General features: G+C 44.9%; 1 protein-coding gene across 1 annotated transcript in view; it reads right to left on the bottom strand.

Annotated features, from left to right (window-relative positions):
• The window catches only part of NFATC2 (nuclear factor of activated T cells 2), a gene marked incomplete at its 5' end in the record, with an annotated part of 81,706 nt that overhangs the window by 52,819 nt on the left and 11,518 nt on the right, over nt 1-17,369 (bottom strand). The window contains 2 exons of the mRNA XM_082065787.1: nt 1,034-1,206; nt 3,285-3,487. Of these exons, the coding sequence (XP_081921913.1) occupies nt 1,034-1,206; nt 3,285-3,487 (376 nt within the window). The remainder of the gene's footprint in view (nt 1-1,033; nt 1,207-3,284; nt 3,488-17,369) is intronic.

The following is a 17,369-nucleotide window of genomic DNA, read 5'->3' as shown; positions in this document are numbered from 1 at the left end:
GAGATACTCTTCAATGACTTTCTTCACATGACTTATGGCAAGACAGGTTCTGCTAAAGGGGTGAGTCATTCAGCAAAGGGAGAGGAAAACTGTTCATTATGTGTTTGTGAAATCCCCAAACCACTGAAAAGGCACCATTTACCAACAAAAAGCATCACAGGATGCACATGAACCAGCAAAGTGGGTGGAGCCCTTCCAGAAATGACTGCGACACGGGGGGCACCTCAGCAGAGGCCTCTCTTTCTCAGGATCCAGTACGTTAAAACGCGTGGGAGGTGCAGGTTTCTCAGCATACACACTTGTAGGATTTGCCCCCCAGAAAACAAAACTGCAAGTTTTCTTCTGTCCCTCTGGGGAATACCAGAACAACGCGGGCTTTCCCTGCTTCAGCCGCAGCCTTTTGAGCTGCACACTCCTTAGCACTGACAGCTAGAAAACACAACAACCAGCATGCACCCGAGCCTCAAAATCAAACCTGTTTCTCCATTTCAGTTGTGCTCCTGCTGCAGCTGAGATGAGAGCACTGCAGTCACTCCTTCGGCAGGCAGGACTGGCCGAAGGGCTAGGACCTGGCCTAGGCTTGAATTCAAAACCTCCAACTACCTGCCAGCTTGTGGACAACAAGTTCTGGTTGTGCCTCCACTCAAAACCACTCCCAGGAAGGCAGGCAGCTCATGCACAAACAGGGAGAATGCATATATGTCCCTATACACACACATACATTGGCTCCCTCCTCCCAGAAAAGAGCTTCTAACCAGAATGATCGAGCAGCAACACACTAATAAATAAAATCTGAAAAAGCCCCAAAGTCCCTCGCTGCCCTCATGAGCTCTAAGCACCGTGAAGAACCACCTGCTGCCAAAGCTTGCTTCAGGAAAGGGAGCGCATATAGGTAAAGAGCCACAGGTCACATAAACGGTGGCACCGACCCAGGCAGTGCACGGACCCTTTCCTTTGCCTATCCGAGCACAGAGGAACAAGACAATTGTTGTTGCAAGAGTTGGAGAAGTTGCAAATCTCAGGAGGTACTTACAGCATTCAATGGGGTTCGATGCTGCTTGCAGAGAAATGATCCTGCCGCTGGACTCGGGGATGTGCACGCGGAAGACGAGCCGGACGCGGGTGTTCTTCCTGCCGATGTCCGTCTCTCCCTTGCGCAGCTCGATGTCCGCGTTCCTCAGCTTCAAAATCCCCGCACAGTCAATGCTGCCAAACACACACGCAGTTTAGCTTAACATTTCTGCTCTCAAACAGCTTGGAAAGAGGTGACGGTTAAGAGGATTAAGCTGGTTTTCTTCAGTCTCTGGGTTAAGAACAGCTTCAAATACTTGTTCTGCTTAGGATCTAGACACTGGCATTTCAGCAGTTACAGGGGAAGAATCCCAGACACACAGCGAGCAAGGGATGCTGCTAGACTCCTCCACAAAGAGTCCATGCTCAGCATGTCCCAGGCATGTCCCAGCCAAGGGCCGGGGTGGCCTTTGCTCTGAAGGCAGCAAAAGCCACTCCCCAAGCATTGTAACCCCAAGTCTTATTTGTCTGCTGCACTAAGCAGGAGAGCACACATGGCAGAGCCCACCCCAGCACAGACAGGGACCCAGCACAAGTGCACACGGGGCAGGCAATAAGCTGAGCCTGTGCCGGAGCTCTCCGTGAGCTGGACAGCATGAAATCCTCCACCGCCAGCTCTCCGAACAGCTCCATGCCCACAGACTGAGCAGCAGCTATTGCCTGCACGTGGACAAATTAGTTCAGCTCCACGGGGAGTCACAGCAATCGAACCAGCTAATTGTGTGCACCATCCAGACACAGTTCATAATGCAAGCATTGATTTCAACTCCAAGGCAGGAAACGTATTGCTCTCCCCTCCTTTCAGACAAGGCAGGGGCTACTGCTAGAACTGGACCCTCCAGCCCTGGCCCAGGTCCCCGTGTCATCCCCCAAAGCACTGGGATGTGGTTCCCAGCCGAGGAAATGGCCTGGCAGTGGAGGATGTAGGGAGCAGGTTGGAGCTAAGTGGCAAAGAAAGAACTAGGATTGCTTAAAACAGCATCACAGCTTAATATTGGTATGTGTAAGTGCAGGTTCACTTCTTAAGAACCCAGTGCAACCTAGCAAATGTGCCTGTCTACATCAAGAGAATGTGCCAATTAATATTTACAGAATCTGAGATCTTCAGCACAGCCATAGTCCTCAGAGGGAGAACTGTTATTAAGCAGGCACTGTCAACGCATTTTTGTATCAGTTTTAAAGATACACCATTCTTCTTAGCATACGAATTACATTCACATTTTGGGAGGCATGAACCCCAGGCTGTTTCCTACACCCACACTGTTCCTTCCCATTGCATGTGTGCAGGGGTTTATTACTCCAAGGTTACTCGTTAGGAACAGACAATCATGTTCCATTCAGCACTTGGCTGCATAAGTTTGAAATGCGGACATTTATTTATTTCCTTGGGTGCAGAGGGAAGGAGAGGCTTGAAGGAAAGAGAGGAATGAGGTATACTTTCTGGAAAAAAAAATATACATATAACGCAAGTATGTGGATTTTGCGATGAAGTAGGGGGGCTTAAAAACAGAGCTGCTCTGCCAATGTTGTCAGTATCCTCTGAAGGATGGAGATACAGCTCTTCCCTCTGCAGAACAATCACTCTCATGCTGCCTGGCAAAAATTCAAGCCTGAAGTTTCAGACTGGTGCCCGCTTCATCTCTCTGCCTCCATAAAACTGGAAGGAGTAATATAGAAAAGATGTGCCTGTACTTGCTTTTCTGTTAACCTATTACAAGAGAGTGTGATTTCATGGCCAGAGCACTTGGCCGAGTTCAGAAGAGATGTTTTCTATTCCATTAAATGTTGTAAAATGAATCATGCACCTTTCCTCCACTGTCTAAGGCTCCTTGCTTCTCGTTTTGTCTTTGCAGCATAAGGACTTGAGATTCAAGTCTCGTTTTCCTTAGTGTCGTACAAAACCATTCGGACTTTGAAGATGACAGATTATAATGCTATAGTCACCATGACAATTGGGGTAAAAAGCAAAAACGCCTGCATGGTCAACTGATCAATAGTAACTCTTTAAGCAGCTTTAGCCCAGGTGCCTGTAATTGCTGCTCATGCTTTTGTAAAAAGGGTCTTACACTCCTATATCATCCCAGTGCTTTGGAAAGGGGAGACCCTCCAGAGCAAGCACCATTATTCATTTAAGTGACTCCTTTCTAAAGAGAAAGAACTTCACAAGCCTGTTTAATCCTCCTCAACTTAGCTAATAAAAGAAATATGCTTACGTTGCTTTCATGTTGTTTTTGGGTTCCAGTGGGATCTCTAAAACTTTGGTGTTGCCAATGATCTTTTCATAGCTGGTGGTGGTGACAGTTTTTCCCGTAATGCGATGGACTTGGTAGAAAGCGTGAGGTTTAAGTATCCGTTCATCTGCTGTCCCAATGAAGATCTGAAGACCCAAGGGCTTGTTCTCCATGTAACCATGAAGCTGGCAAGACATTAAAAATCTATTATCACACACAAGGCCTGCAATGCCTTCACGTCAGGAAACTGAATAGATCTACAGACATATATATAGATATGGAAATACATTAGGCATAAAGATATATGTAGTACAGACTCTTTCTTACTCTCAGAGACACTTAATACTCTAAGAAGTATTTGCTGGAGTCCATGATACATAGGGAAGAGAGCTAGTGGAAAACATGTAATTAACGTTTATAATACTAACATAATACTGAATACATCAAGAAGGAAAAAATCCAGACAGGCTCTCCATTGCCAGAAATTTGTTGGTTGTCTCCAAAACCAATTGATAAATCCCCTCAAGAGACACATTTTTGAGTACACTTGTTTAATTTGCAATGACTGATTCCTAAATGAGGTTCAGAAGGTTTTTCTCTGTGAGGTGGATGAAGCTGCAAAGCAGAGCTGACTCCCCACACCTGCAGCCCATCAGCAGGAGGCACAGCAAGGACAGAAGGAACTCTCCCACTTGCATTCCTGCAGGTATACGTGGTGCTCCCTTATGCACCTTCTCCAGACCTTACCAAGGCTAATGGAAAATGCCCGTTGATGGAGAGGCTTTGAATCAGGTCCTATGTGACATGCAGTTTGCAAATGCTAGGTTCTGTCCAGCCTAATATTCAGTGAAATGACTTTTCCTCAGCTCAGCTTGTGATTCCTACTTCAGCTCCAGTTAAATAATAAGGTTCCCCCCCACCGCCACAACAAGAAGTACCTAGCAAATGTGTCTGTGATTTCGAGAACTTAAATGTTAAACTACATATAAATATTTCAGAAATCAATGATCCCTGCCACATGCCCTTCTTTGGCATTGGCATGTGCAGTCTCACCCAGCTCACATCCATTTCAAACGTCACTTTGTTCAAGTCACCCCAAGATTCACATCTCTCCAGCTTCCCCCGTGTCCGTCACACCAGACATAAGCTGCCTGCCCTCATCTTCAAAGCTCTGCTCTTCTCTTTGCCCTCTCGCCTCTCATTTTCTACTCAGTTATCAACATCTATTCCCAAATCCAGTCCCAAACACCAGCCTCAGCTTCTTAAACACTCCCTACATTGCATTTTCTGCCCATCAGCCTCTTCCTCCAGGGAGAATGTTCCCTTTTAATATCTACATCTCCACTCTAAAAGTCTGCCTGTCTGCAGAATTGTTTAATAGTCTTTTGAAGGAAATACGTTCTTGTTCTCCTGAAATCACTGCTGTGGATTTGCGTTGATTCACTGCTCTTTGAAACTCATCCTTCTGTTAGTTGTTGGTTCACCTTCAGCCATTCCTCTTGCTTTGCATCAAAATAATACCTGTATAGGTAGAGGTGGCATTTTTGGTCTCTGACTGTACAGTACCCAGCACAAGGAGGTCTTAATTGACCTTAGAGACTGGGGCCTCTAGGGTTCAAGGACATAAACAGGCTCTTATAAACAGTATTTGCTGGAAGAGAGGGAAGAAAGCCAGAATGCCTCCATAGGCCAGGAGATGAGGACATTTCTCCTTCATTATTAACATTCAAAATTACAAATCAAACCATTCTAAATTTCTCACATAACCAAAAAATGAAAAACAGACATTTATCTACCGCATAGCCAGTGATCTAGCTGAAAGGGAACTTTATGGTCTGAGACAAGCTAAATTTGTTTTCAATTATTTTGTCCACATACAAAACCTTGATGAAGCCATACAAAGCAAATAGCACTGGAAGATCAGAGAAAAGGAAGATTAAACTAATGGCATTCATGACCAGACCTTTTTTGTAAATTCTTTTCTCTTCACCAGTCAGCAGGAGGTATCTTTGCACAGAAGGATTAATTCCCCCCTGGAAGGGACCACATGCAGCATCAATGCAATCCTGGCAACCTTCCTCCAGTATGGCAAATGTAAAGCGACACTCACTCTTCTGAGCTATCATTACTCATCTAGCACATATTTGCAAGGCATACAAAGACAGGGTCTATGCCCCAGGGAACTTACAGCCCAAGGGCCTGAATTTGCAGCCTCCACTTACATGAATAGCTCCATTGAAGTCACCAGGCCTTAAGCAGGGGTTGTGCAAGAAAGAATTACAGAATGCAGCCCAGCTGCAGCTCAGACACCTACGATAGCTCACTCGCACAAGCGCTTTGGGAGATTGTTAAGAGGGAAAATAGGGTACGAGGCTCCAGTTGGCTCTGGGAGCGATGTGGAGGAGGAGCGGAGCTGGGGTTGGTATTGGAGAAGCAGCATTGCCAAGAATGTGATAAATACAATGGCAGCCATGGGGAGATTTAGAAATGTATAGAGTGCATAGAATATTAAAGGCAACAGAGGTCAAAATGATAGATCTACTGGGAAGAGGCATGAATGTAGGAATCACTCCCTGTTTATCCGTGGAGATCCATTAAGCCCAGGTCCTCTGGGAGTTGTACTCAAACTCATCCTAAGTATGGTACTTTCAAAATCCAAGATTTCCTGGCCTTCAATGCAAAGCCATTGTGTGACCAAGGGAAGAGGGAGAAGAGTAGTTTTTAAGTACTGAGCATGTTTATTGTCATGCCTGACAGAGTAATTCTCTGTGGATCCAGCTAAGAGGACGAGAGGATCCTTCAGACTGGAACAGTTATTACAGTGACGGCAAAGCAGCTTTCGCTCTGCCCAGCGTCTGGGCAGAACAAAATCCCAGAGTTATAGGTGGGAGACTGGAATGGCGGAAAACAGATAATAAATTACAAAAGATAATTTGCCCCCAGTGAGCACAGTCAGTAGCAGCCATAACAGAACCGGCTATGTACACAGTTTTTAATACAGGCCACCTTTAAAAGTAATTTTAAGTGGTGTTTGCTCATGTATAGAATGAGTTCCCAAGGCAAAACTATTCATGGTCTTCTAATAACATGTGTGTCTGTGAGTGTGTCTCTGTATAGATTTATACATACTCAAAGAAGAGAGGATTTGATTGCCTGTTCATATGGCAAAGTTTGTATCATTTGCTGGACAAAAAGCTATAAAACACATAGTAAAAGGCTTTCTGGTCCTCCATAGGACCAGATTTTAAATCAATTGTTTGATCAGTGGAAGAAAGCAACATAATTATTTGGTAATTTATGGCATTATGGCAAAGCTTTGGGATGACATCACTGTAAAATCAAAGTAGCGTTATAAAATACAAAGAGAAAAAGGTATGCAAAAGAGTCAACTGTTCAAAAAGTGTGTATCCTTATATTGAGTTAATTGATTACTTTTTAAAGGATAATAGAGGTCATCATTTACTGTAAGCATTTCCATCTAACTTTCACTAGCTAAGAACCTATCAGGATGACTTATGAGCAGGAAATCAAGATGGACAGCCCACAGAAATGCTCCAGGAACTTTAAAATCGGAGTTTTACACCCAGCTCTGCCACCAATTTACTAAATAGCTTTGGTCATGCCATACAACCTCTCTGTTTACTTGTATCGGGGGAACAGTGATGCCGACCCTTCTTTGCAGGGACAGAAATGAGTTAATATTTTGGGCTGCGTTTTTATATAGAAACACTCATTGTGAGCTAGAATGAAAGAACACATTAACGCTGTTTCAGATATATGTTTCTCTTCAAAATTGAACTAGGAGAGACTGTTACTCTCAATAAACACTCACTTCCACTATGCTAGGCAGCTGCTTTAGTATTTAACCATAACTCTGATCTTTTCCTTGGCGGTACGAAGGAGGAGTAAAAGCAACCCTTAAAGAACCCTACAGAGAAGTGAAGACTTAAAACGTTTTTAAAAATAATCACTTAGAAATTCATTTTCTCCTCCCCCAGCAATAACGAAGCCGCTCAAAATCTCTGTTTTTCAGTCCCGACATGTGGCCATGGCAGGGAAGGGGACAGCAGCTCACCCGCAGCAACGCCCGCAGCGGGAGGCAGGGCCAGCCCCGCGCCAACGTGCTCCCTCGCGCCTTTCCACTCTTCTTTCCACAAAGAAAACAAAGTCATCTGGATTTCAGTTTCAAAAGAGTGAGAGTTGAGAAAGATTTATGAACACACAACTCCGGGAGGAAACATTTTTGTGTATTATAAGGTGACCTATTCACAATAAAACTCCCCCAAACTGTATACAGATCGAGCTGGAAAAAACCCAACACCTTTGAGTCACATTTGCCACAAGGGGAAGGAGAAGCCAGACATGATGTGTACCTTTCCATACTCTATTTTGGGATTTTAAGATCCTATTTCTTTCAGTTGAAGGATTTTTCTTAAACTTTGCTTTTGCATAGCTCTTATAATATTAACATAGCCAGACATGGGCTGGTCTGTGACCTGAGGAAATGCAAAGCACTTTGGCAGATAAACAAATAACATCATTCAGAAAATAAGGAGACTTTTCTTGTTTGGTTTGCTGCTATGATTAGGTTTCTAAACAAAATGGAAATGTGTGGCATGATTAAAATCATCACCTTGCCTCTGCATAAATAAAATTCATTCATTCTACACTCCATCTGAGAATCAATACCAGTTGAATTTGAGTATTTAAGTGCCATTTTCAGGAAGGCACATGTGTAATTCTGCATGCAAGAAATGAGCAGATGTACCTTTAGCTACTGTGTATCAGCAGCCCAGTTACCTGCCTGAGCACAGTTCCTGCGATGGTCCTGGCAAGCACAGCCATCGAGACCACACATTAGGCGTATGAAACAACATATTCTTTCCCTGCACTATTTCAAATTTCACATCATCTCACAAAGTGAGATCCCAGCTCCAAATACACAAGCGGGGGTTGCCAACCCCATTCTGCAAATGGCACAAACGTGCAGTAACACTGCTCGCTGGCTGCAGCGCAGTTTCCACAGGTATTGCAAGGTTCTGCCTTTTAATGGAGGGGTTTTGGACACAAATTTTCTTGGGGGTTTCTAGTTTGGGTGTTGCACATCTGAAAGGCTGCATATAAACAGTGATGGGGTTTGCAAGACAAAAGCGGGAGCACCTGCAAATCTTACGGGCACCTCTGAAGAGCCCCAATGAACATTTCCCTGTTTGATACAGATGTCGATTGCCTTAAAGAGTAGAAGGGAGTCATTTGTTTCCCATTCATCCCAACAGAGCTTTGCTTGTCAGGAATTTAGTTCTTTCTCCCCCTGGAAGCTAAAAAGCTGCATCTTTAAGGCTGATTGCACACATCTTCTTGTCTAGACAATGCAACCTACTGCCAGAGAAAAGTATAAAATTGGGGAAAGAATTCTCTAGTCTTGGTTATTTTATTTGCTCAAAAGCAAGCAGCTCTCTCGCTTGTTTCAGCTCACTGTAGCATGAGGATTAGCCCATTAACCACTGTATATTACTTGCTATCTCCCTGTGGAAGTCACGGCGTGTGCATGTGTGTGGTCAGCTTGGAGAACAGCGCCGGGGTGATCCCGACCGACCAGCCATGGCCGGTAGTGAAAAGTGAGAAAACAGAGCTCGACTAGCGACATTTAATTAGACACAAATACAAAGCCGCGTGAGAAATCGCTTCCTCCTACCGCTTCCCTTTTCCTGCTGTACACCGGGAGATAAGCGAGCCCTGGAAGCCGCACCAGCAGCGGCTGCAGCACCGGCTGCCCCGGGACGGAGCCCCAGCTTGCCCAGCTCCTCCAGAAACAGCGAGAGGCTGCAGAGCTAAAGTGTCTCTCAAAGCTTCGGACACCACAAACTGTTGCCCCGCTCAGGCTCTGTCTCAGCCCTGGGGCTGGTTTCCATGCCAGCAAGTATTTTCGGACGCTCTGCAGCGGACAAGAGGAAGATGTGCTTGGTAGAATGGTCCCTGCTTAGCACAGCGTTTCTGTCGTGCCTGTTCAGTTCCCAAGATGCAGAGTAGCTTCCACCAGGAAGGATTTGATCATTAATTCTTATCATTAATGTCCTTTGACCATAACAATTTCAAGGATTTTGGGGAGAGGGTCTTTACTCAACAATACTCCTACCAGCATGGAAAAATTCACCGTATTGTCTCAGGGAGAGCGGCATATCAATCGCTTTCAGTAATTAAGACAAAGACTTCATCTGGACACTGCATCATGCAGCGGCTTGCCTGCCTGCTTCGCTTAGAGCTGACATTGAGCAATAAAGTTGAATCTTGTCACATGTTTTTGTTCAATTTAATGTACTTGGGACGTAGCAAAAGAACACAAACCAGAAGGAAATCTCTGCCTCGGTTCTTTTTGTTCCTTACTGAAGCAGTCTACAAAGGCCTCTGAAGATAATCCTTTGAACATCTGATTCTGCTAAATTATGAATTTTTATTATACTCAATTTTAAATGTTTCTTATTTTGGTGATAATTTTATCAAAATTCCAAGAACTGAAACTCATTCGCTCTGCTGCTTCTTGCAGCAAATGACAACCAGACTCCCAGTGTCTAACTGGGATTTCTGCTTCCACAGAGGGTTAAAATACAGGTCTGGGCAAGAGACAGCAGATCTTGGGAGAAAGCAGTTGGGGGGGGCATGTTCTTGACTGTCCTGACACTGACTTGACTTTGCAACATAAGCACTTGGTTTCCTCTTTGTGCCTTGGTTTCCCCACCCCTATGATGCGCTGATCCCGTTTTCAAGATGCTTTGACCATCTCGCCAAAAGTTTAAAAGAAGAGTCAATGCATCTGACTACTGCACGTGTACAGATACGAGGATTTGGAGATCAGATTTACATAGCTGGGTGAAAGTACTTTTTCCTACTAAGAAAACCAGCTGTGTAATTAAAGAGCTTCATGACAAAAGATTTAAACTTCCCACAGCATGACAAAACTCTCTCTGCCACAAGTAGATCAGAGGCTGCAAATCTGCTGGTTTTGACAGAATCGCACCAGGGGAATTTCTCAGCACAAGGCTCTGACACCAGCCAGTGAAGTCGTTCCCTTGCCGGCTGTTGGATGCATTGTGGGAACCAGCCACCAGATCAGAGGGTGGCAAGTGGAGCTGGCTTCTTATCACCTAATCCTGCAGCTTTCCCTGCCACTGTCAGTTTGTCCTTCCCAGACAGGCAAGGCAGTGATGCCTCAGCTGCAGCAGCACAAAGCTCAGAAGCAACCATGCTGATAAGGAGCAACATGGAACAGTGGGAGCAGCAAGAACATCTTGGGATGACACAGTTCAGCCTGAGAGGAATGATTTGATTGCATTGAACCAAATCCCCAGAGCTGAGCCCTCTGCCAGGCCTCCTGCAAGGTGGGTTTGGGGTCCAGGAACCTTTGCTCAGGTACTGGCTATCTGACTGAATGTTCGCCAGATTTTTGGAAAAGATCTTGGCCAAAAAGCATTTCTGGGGAGAAAACAAACAAACAAAAATAAAAAAAAAATATAAAATAAAACAAAACAACCAACTAAACAACACACCAAGCCCCAAGAACATCTCTTCTCAATATCTTTCTCATGTTGAAACCCACAGCACAAGGCATGGTCAAAGAGAGAATAACTCAGGTTTCCTGGAAGCATCGGGGTTCCAACAGTTGTTTCAGAATGAAATAGAGACCCTAGAAAATTCTGTCTGAGCAGCAGGAGGCAGGAGGAGCCCACTCGCTTCCCCTGAGCAGCCATTAGCCCGGCCAGCACAGCGCTCTCCCGGACATGGGAGACCCAGGTGCGAGTCCTCACTTGGCACAAGGCTCTTCCAATTCAAGAGACATTGGTCTTGAGAGAGGAAGGGAGGAACCGGAGGCTTAGCTGGACAGTGAAGCTCGTGAACAGAGTGCTCAGATGCAAGTTTACAGGACACAATCCACCCTGCATGAACTTGTGCGGAGACTCGAGTGCGCCCTGGACGGGATGAGTTATGTCAGTTACTGCTGCGCTGGAACTGTTCACATTCATGGCAAAGAGCCATAAATTTGAATTCTGTTTTACAGTGCACTGACTCCCCTATGCACAGCCCTGCAAGGAGATCATACATGAAAGAGTAGCCTAAATTTTGCATTTTCCCTAATCCAGCCATCTTCCTAATCCAAGGAACAACCCAGGCTGCATCCATTGCCCTCACACTGGTTGACATACTCTTCTTCCCCTCCCCTCTGCCAAAATTACTTTCCACCAAAAGCAATGTATTTTGAGTTGGGCTCAAAAGTTTCAGTGAGAGCTTTTCAGCCATCTCTGACTCAAAGCAGTTGGCACATAGGAAAATCCCCCAGCTCCCTCGATGTACATCATTCACTGACCACCTGCCCCACACCTCTGCACTCCAACTGTACCAGGGAGCGATCCTATCTGTCTTTCTCTTAGGGTTGAGCTGCACTCACTCAGCCACAACATCTGGGTGACAGTGTCCCTTTCACACTAGAGGATGCAGACCCAGTTTAAAGACTACAAGCAACAGAGGATGCAACTTATCTCTAGTTAAGTTCTCCCCTTAGCTAAGCATCCTCGCTGTTCTCCAGCAACTCTCTTCTTGCATTAGTGTTAGGGAAAGTGTACAGATCAGTTCTAGCTCTAATCTTGTTTTGTTAGATATCATATTTTATATTCTCTGTTATTCAGTCCAGTCCTGCATCTAAACAAACAAACAAAAAAAATTTAGGCTTGTCCTTCTTTTCCTACACTACTTTTGATTTATCTAGCAATTTCACTTCCTCTGTGACTCCACTGAGATGGGTAGATCTCCAGGTACAGCCACGCTACCACTAGCAGCACAGTACGAGGGGTACTGACTGGCCTACCTTTACATTTGAGAAGATATTCATTTTGAAGAGAATTTCCCAGATGTAACTCAAATCTGCATTTCCAGCACCGCACATCTATCCCTGCATGGGGAGTAAGTAAATATACCTGTGACCCAACAGCTCAAAGCTCAAGAGGCACCTGCAATCATCACAGTAGTGCAAACAAGCCCGGTAGCCCTGCAGGTAAATCAGGCATGAAATGTGCAGCCAATCTGTCACACGCTGTTTGCGACTTGGGGGCAGAAATCCCTGCAAGCACCAAAAGCCACCAAGAGCCTGCGTGAGGTTCCTGCGCACTAGAAAAGGGAAGCGAAGGCCACCAGAATGGTACTGAGATGCTGCCCAGCATAACCAGCTCCACCCTGCAGGTCCAGCACAGCCTGCCCAGGGAAGTGCAACCACACAGGGCTTCATCCTGACCTCGGGCTGCCCCCTCCCTCAACAGGGGGAGTTGGGAAGATGGGCAGAAAAGGACAAACTCAATGCCTCTGATGTGCCCTCAACAGCAAATCCTCCTGGGCAGGCTGGTTTGGGTTTCACGAGGAGCTCATCTCCAGCCCAGCCCTCCCTGTGAGAGTGTGAATCACAGTGTCAAGCTGTGATTTGGTTTTGAGTTTCCATCAAAGGTTCTGGTTTCACTAACATGCAAAGGAATTAGTTGAATGTTGGAAGTCACATACAGTTAAAAGTCAGGGCCCCATAGGAAGCTTAGGCTAGAAAACAATGTCTCCTTTGACTTCGGAACCACAAGAAAACACATACAGCAAAATTCAAATATAAAAGGAAAACAGAACATACATTTGTTATTGTAAAGCAGCTCCTGTGTGCTCCATTAACAACTCAACCATTTCAGCTTCTTTTTAATTTAAAAACAAAACCAAAAAAAAAAAAAAAAAAAAAAGGAGAAAAGGCAGTGAAAGAGTGAAAGTCACCACAATTTTAAAAGTTAAAACTCAGGGGAAAGCTGGGTCTGCTGTGCTGAACAAGAGCCCTTCTCCATACAGTTTTCCTGCATTAAAGAGTAGAAGAGAAGAGGAAACCAGCACACAAAGGCACGTGATGGGTTGGGGATACCCTCTGCACTTCCCTGCCCTCTACGTCTGGATGTTGTACTACTTTAAACACTTGGGTAACATACTTAAATTTTACCATTAAAATCAAACTACTACAGGAGATGTTCTTATGGCAGCAGGATGATAGCTGATAGCAGAATTACCCCTCCCTTCTGAAATTAAGCCCATGGGGGCACATCCTTTTCCACGTTCACTGCTGCCAGCTGAAGGCAGCAGTCTGTGCCCGGTCTGCCCATTCCTGCCACACTGGAGGTTACTCCTCCTGAACCTCTGCTAGAGGAACTGTCTACAGCTTTTGATGGCGGGTGTGCCAAGAACAGTGGAGACTTAAGACCTCACTGATGTCCAAGACATCTGCATTGGCAGGGCTTTTGTTAAATAAATCCAACTCCCAGGTGATGTTAGGATAGCAGCAGCAGGCAGGGACTCAAGTCTCCATCCACATGAGATTTCTCCTCCTGCTGCAGAGGCAGATGGGGAAGGAGGAGGCCCTGATGCTCTGACTTGAGGGAACTATTCCCTCCTCTCTCCCAGCCCTGTTACTCAGTTTAACCCCCTGCATTTGACTAAACAAAGACCTTCAAGTGCTCAGTGCCAGGCTGGCCCAACATCCAAAACCAACAGCTGCGGGAAGGTGCAAACATTCTGGCTGAACAGTGAGATTTCCCCAAATTGGGGACCACTGATGTAGGGGGTGCTCGGGGCAAGGCGCTTCCTTGGAAAACTGGGGTGCAAGAGACCAATGTCTGCAGCTGCTTTCTAACATTGCAGCCTCAGAGTGTGCTGAACGGATTTGATTATGTGACACAAGCAGTGAAAAAAGCCGGTTTGTTGAGGAAGAACTGAGTTAATAATGCAGTGGGAGAGAAAAAGTGAGACATGCAAAGGAGTCAATGATTACTTATAGGCTGGTTTTCATTCAGAAGTATTTGAGCCTTTTGTAAGATAAATTAGAGGAGCAACACATCAGGGGAAGGATTTGCTAAGAAGGCAATTAAAAACAAACAAACGAAACCAAAAACAACCCCACCACAACAACAAACCACCATAGTTAAGCATGCTCCCTTGAGAAAATTACTACAAATCACTGTGCTGAAGAGCCATGTAAAAAACAGGTTCCTGAGGATTGTTTACAACAAGCTAGGTCCAAAACACACAGATGTTTGGGGAGAGATCTCAGCGAATCACCTAGTTCATCCCTCCTGTCCCAAGCAAAATTTGAATATAACCATGTCCTTTCCAGCAGATGTTTGCCTAAAAGCATGCAAAGATGGGGAGTTCTACCCCCTGGCAGGGTGTGCCTCTGCAGGGTGAACTTGGGCAGAGCGAGGGGTTTTTGTCACCTCTATCCCAATCACATCCATAAGCTCTTTGCGCAGGAGCAGTCACAGCCTTTCACAGCGCACAGTCTCTTCCAAAGCCTTGACTGGAGCAGCTGGGTACCAATAGCAGCTGCCCCTTAACATCAGTGAACAAGAGCTGGAAAGGAGGAAAACAACCCTGCCTACCCCTCCTCTGCAGTCTCAGGGATCAGATGGACCTGCAAGACAGTACGTCCATGCAAACTTCGGCTTTGCCCTTGCTGTGCAGGTTTTGCTCACTGTTCTCAATGACTTAACATTTAGGGGATACTCATACTGGCATTCGACTTACATCCCTAAAATAGAAGCCCAAGTTTCTCTATAGTTAACAGCAAGCTGTAGTTTCCTCCCAAGAGTGACTCAGAATGCTTGACTGGGAGCCTACGCTTCTCCATGTGACTCTAGAAGGTGTCTGAAGTTAGATGGTGTGAACACGACATAGCACATGTGGCTTCTCTCTTCCTCCCCTGGGCAAACAAAGTAAATGCCCCATTCCGTGCGGCCCACCGAGCCGGAGGTTTTGATTAACCAGACTCTTCTCCCGCCATACTTGGAGTGCACAACTGGTGCAGAGTCTCATGCACAAACACTCGGGGCTGGACACGTGAAGAAGAGGAAGCAGCATCAGAAAGATAAACCACAAGATAAGGCCTGGAGGATATGAGATCTGCTGGTCTGTAGCTTCAGAGCACTGAAAAGAAGAAACTTGCATGCAAAATGCAGTTTTCAAAAAAATAAATATTGCATGCCAACACTGTGCTGCAAAAACTAGCCAACATCTCTTCTTCCAGAAGGTTCAGCTGCATAATTAGTCACATGGAAGATTAATTTAATGGTTTTTTTTTTTTAAGAGAGATACTGTATTTTAGAAAAGGTAATCAAAATAGTGGAAAAGCAGTGTATCGAAAGTGGTTGTAAAACGTATGAGACATGACTGGGACATTCAGCCGTAGTATAAATCCCACTGCGTTAGTGGGCTTCTTCCAAGCTGGCAAGCTGGGTTTCTCAATATTTAAGCCCAAATGCCTAAGAGACAGACCTGAATTCAATAAATCTGCTATGGAGAAGGTCTAGCGCTCCAGAAAAATCCCAAGGGTGGTGTGTTCGTGGCTGCCATTTGAGAAGTGCTGTGGGTCTCCAACCTGCAGGAGAACACCAGCCCTGTCACCCCCAGGTCAACACCACCATTCCTGCTCTGGGGCCAAAGACAGATAGAACCTGTTGAAAACAATTTAATGTAATTCCCTTGCAACCAGTTGCCTTTAGCTCATGCAACCTTTCCTCGACACAGCATCTACCTTTTAAAAATCAATCCTGTTTCATTTTTTCTGTTTCTGTACTGTTTGCACCTGACAAGAACACAGAAGTTAAAATTCACCGAGGGGAAAGAATAAATAAAAAAGAAATCTTGAAGCCAAATAACTTCTGACATGAAAGCTTTGGATTTTCCTAGCTGTCCTGAGTTTCAGATGTCATAAACCATACAGGTGCAACTATCTCATTGCTCAGCACCCATATGAACCTTGTTATGTTAAACTGAACACAAATCTAACAAACACTTCCAGGTTTGTAATAAACTTTCATAAAGAAACTATCCATGTTTTCCCCATATGCAGGCACAGCTGTGCAAAGGCACATCTGCTGGGGAAACGAATGTGGATCTTTGAATTTATAGTTTAAGATCCTTAAGCTTAATGGCAAATTATGATAAAACTAGGAATATCAGTTCCTGTCTCCAACAGCAAATATAAATCCCTCTTTGATTGATATTGATTACAGGAAGGAAACAAAGCACTTATATTTCTCCATGTCACGAGAAACTCCTTTATTGCAATAAACATCCAGTTGATAGGAATATCTTGGGAAGGTAAATGATACCATATTTGTAAGTAAACTGAGAGATGAGTAAGTGCTGATTGGCCATATAGTTCATACATCCATGTGGCTCCAAACACACCAGAGAGGGCTATGAGTTTGTCAGATTCATAAATGAAAAACACCGCATATATTAAGGTATGTCAAATGTGATTCCTATTTATTATTATGCTGCACCCTTTACTCAAATATCCAGTCTATACATGTAAGTCCAGCTCAACCAAAGTAAACAAAATCATTGATTTAACAATTTATGGCTTGATTTTAAAAGGGGTTGAGCCTGCAGGGGAATATCAAACATATGTTTGAAGTTAAGAACAAATCAACTCAGTTAAATTAGTAGTATTGATCGCATGCTTAAAATTAAGCATGAACTTCAACACTGGCCTGGTTCGTGCTTGCCATAGCAAGCCCTGAGTGTGACAGCAACATCTGTAGGATGCACCCCAAATGTGCCTAGTGAAAGCTGCAGCCAGGGCTGATCTGTACAGTTGTCACACACCATTCCCAGCACTATCACACCGACACCTTGCAACCCAGACCAAAAGCTTGGCTTTCCTTCCTGAACGGCACCATCTGAAACGAGGAGGAAATGAGTGAAAAGAACTATGTGGCTCCAGTTGGCTTCAGTGCAGCTACTCAACCATTATTTTATACTGTCCTTTGAAAGGCGAAGGAAAAGCCCTTCACTCTCCACAACACAATAAGGGTTCAGCTCGTCCACCTCTCAGGTCAGCAAAGGGCCAAATTTTGTTACGTCCACCACTGTCAGCTTGGATTTCATTCACTGGTTTCAGCAGGGTGACTTCCATTCTCACAAGCATAGCCAAGATCAGAAACCTGGTGCCTTGGGGCAATAGAAATGATATCTCAAGAGACATACAAAATCTCATTTCTG

The sequence above is a fragment of the Streptopelia decaocto genome, assembly GCF_964273445.1.
Source record: "Streptopelia decaocto genome assembly, chromosome: 14".
Taxonomy (NCBI): domain Eukaryota; kingdom Metazoa; phylum Chordata; class Aves; order Columbiformes; family Columbidae; genus Streptopelia; species Streptopelia decaocto.
This window is presented reverse-complemented; position numbering and strand designations above follow the sequence as displayed.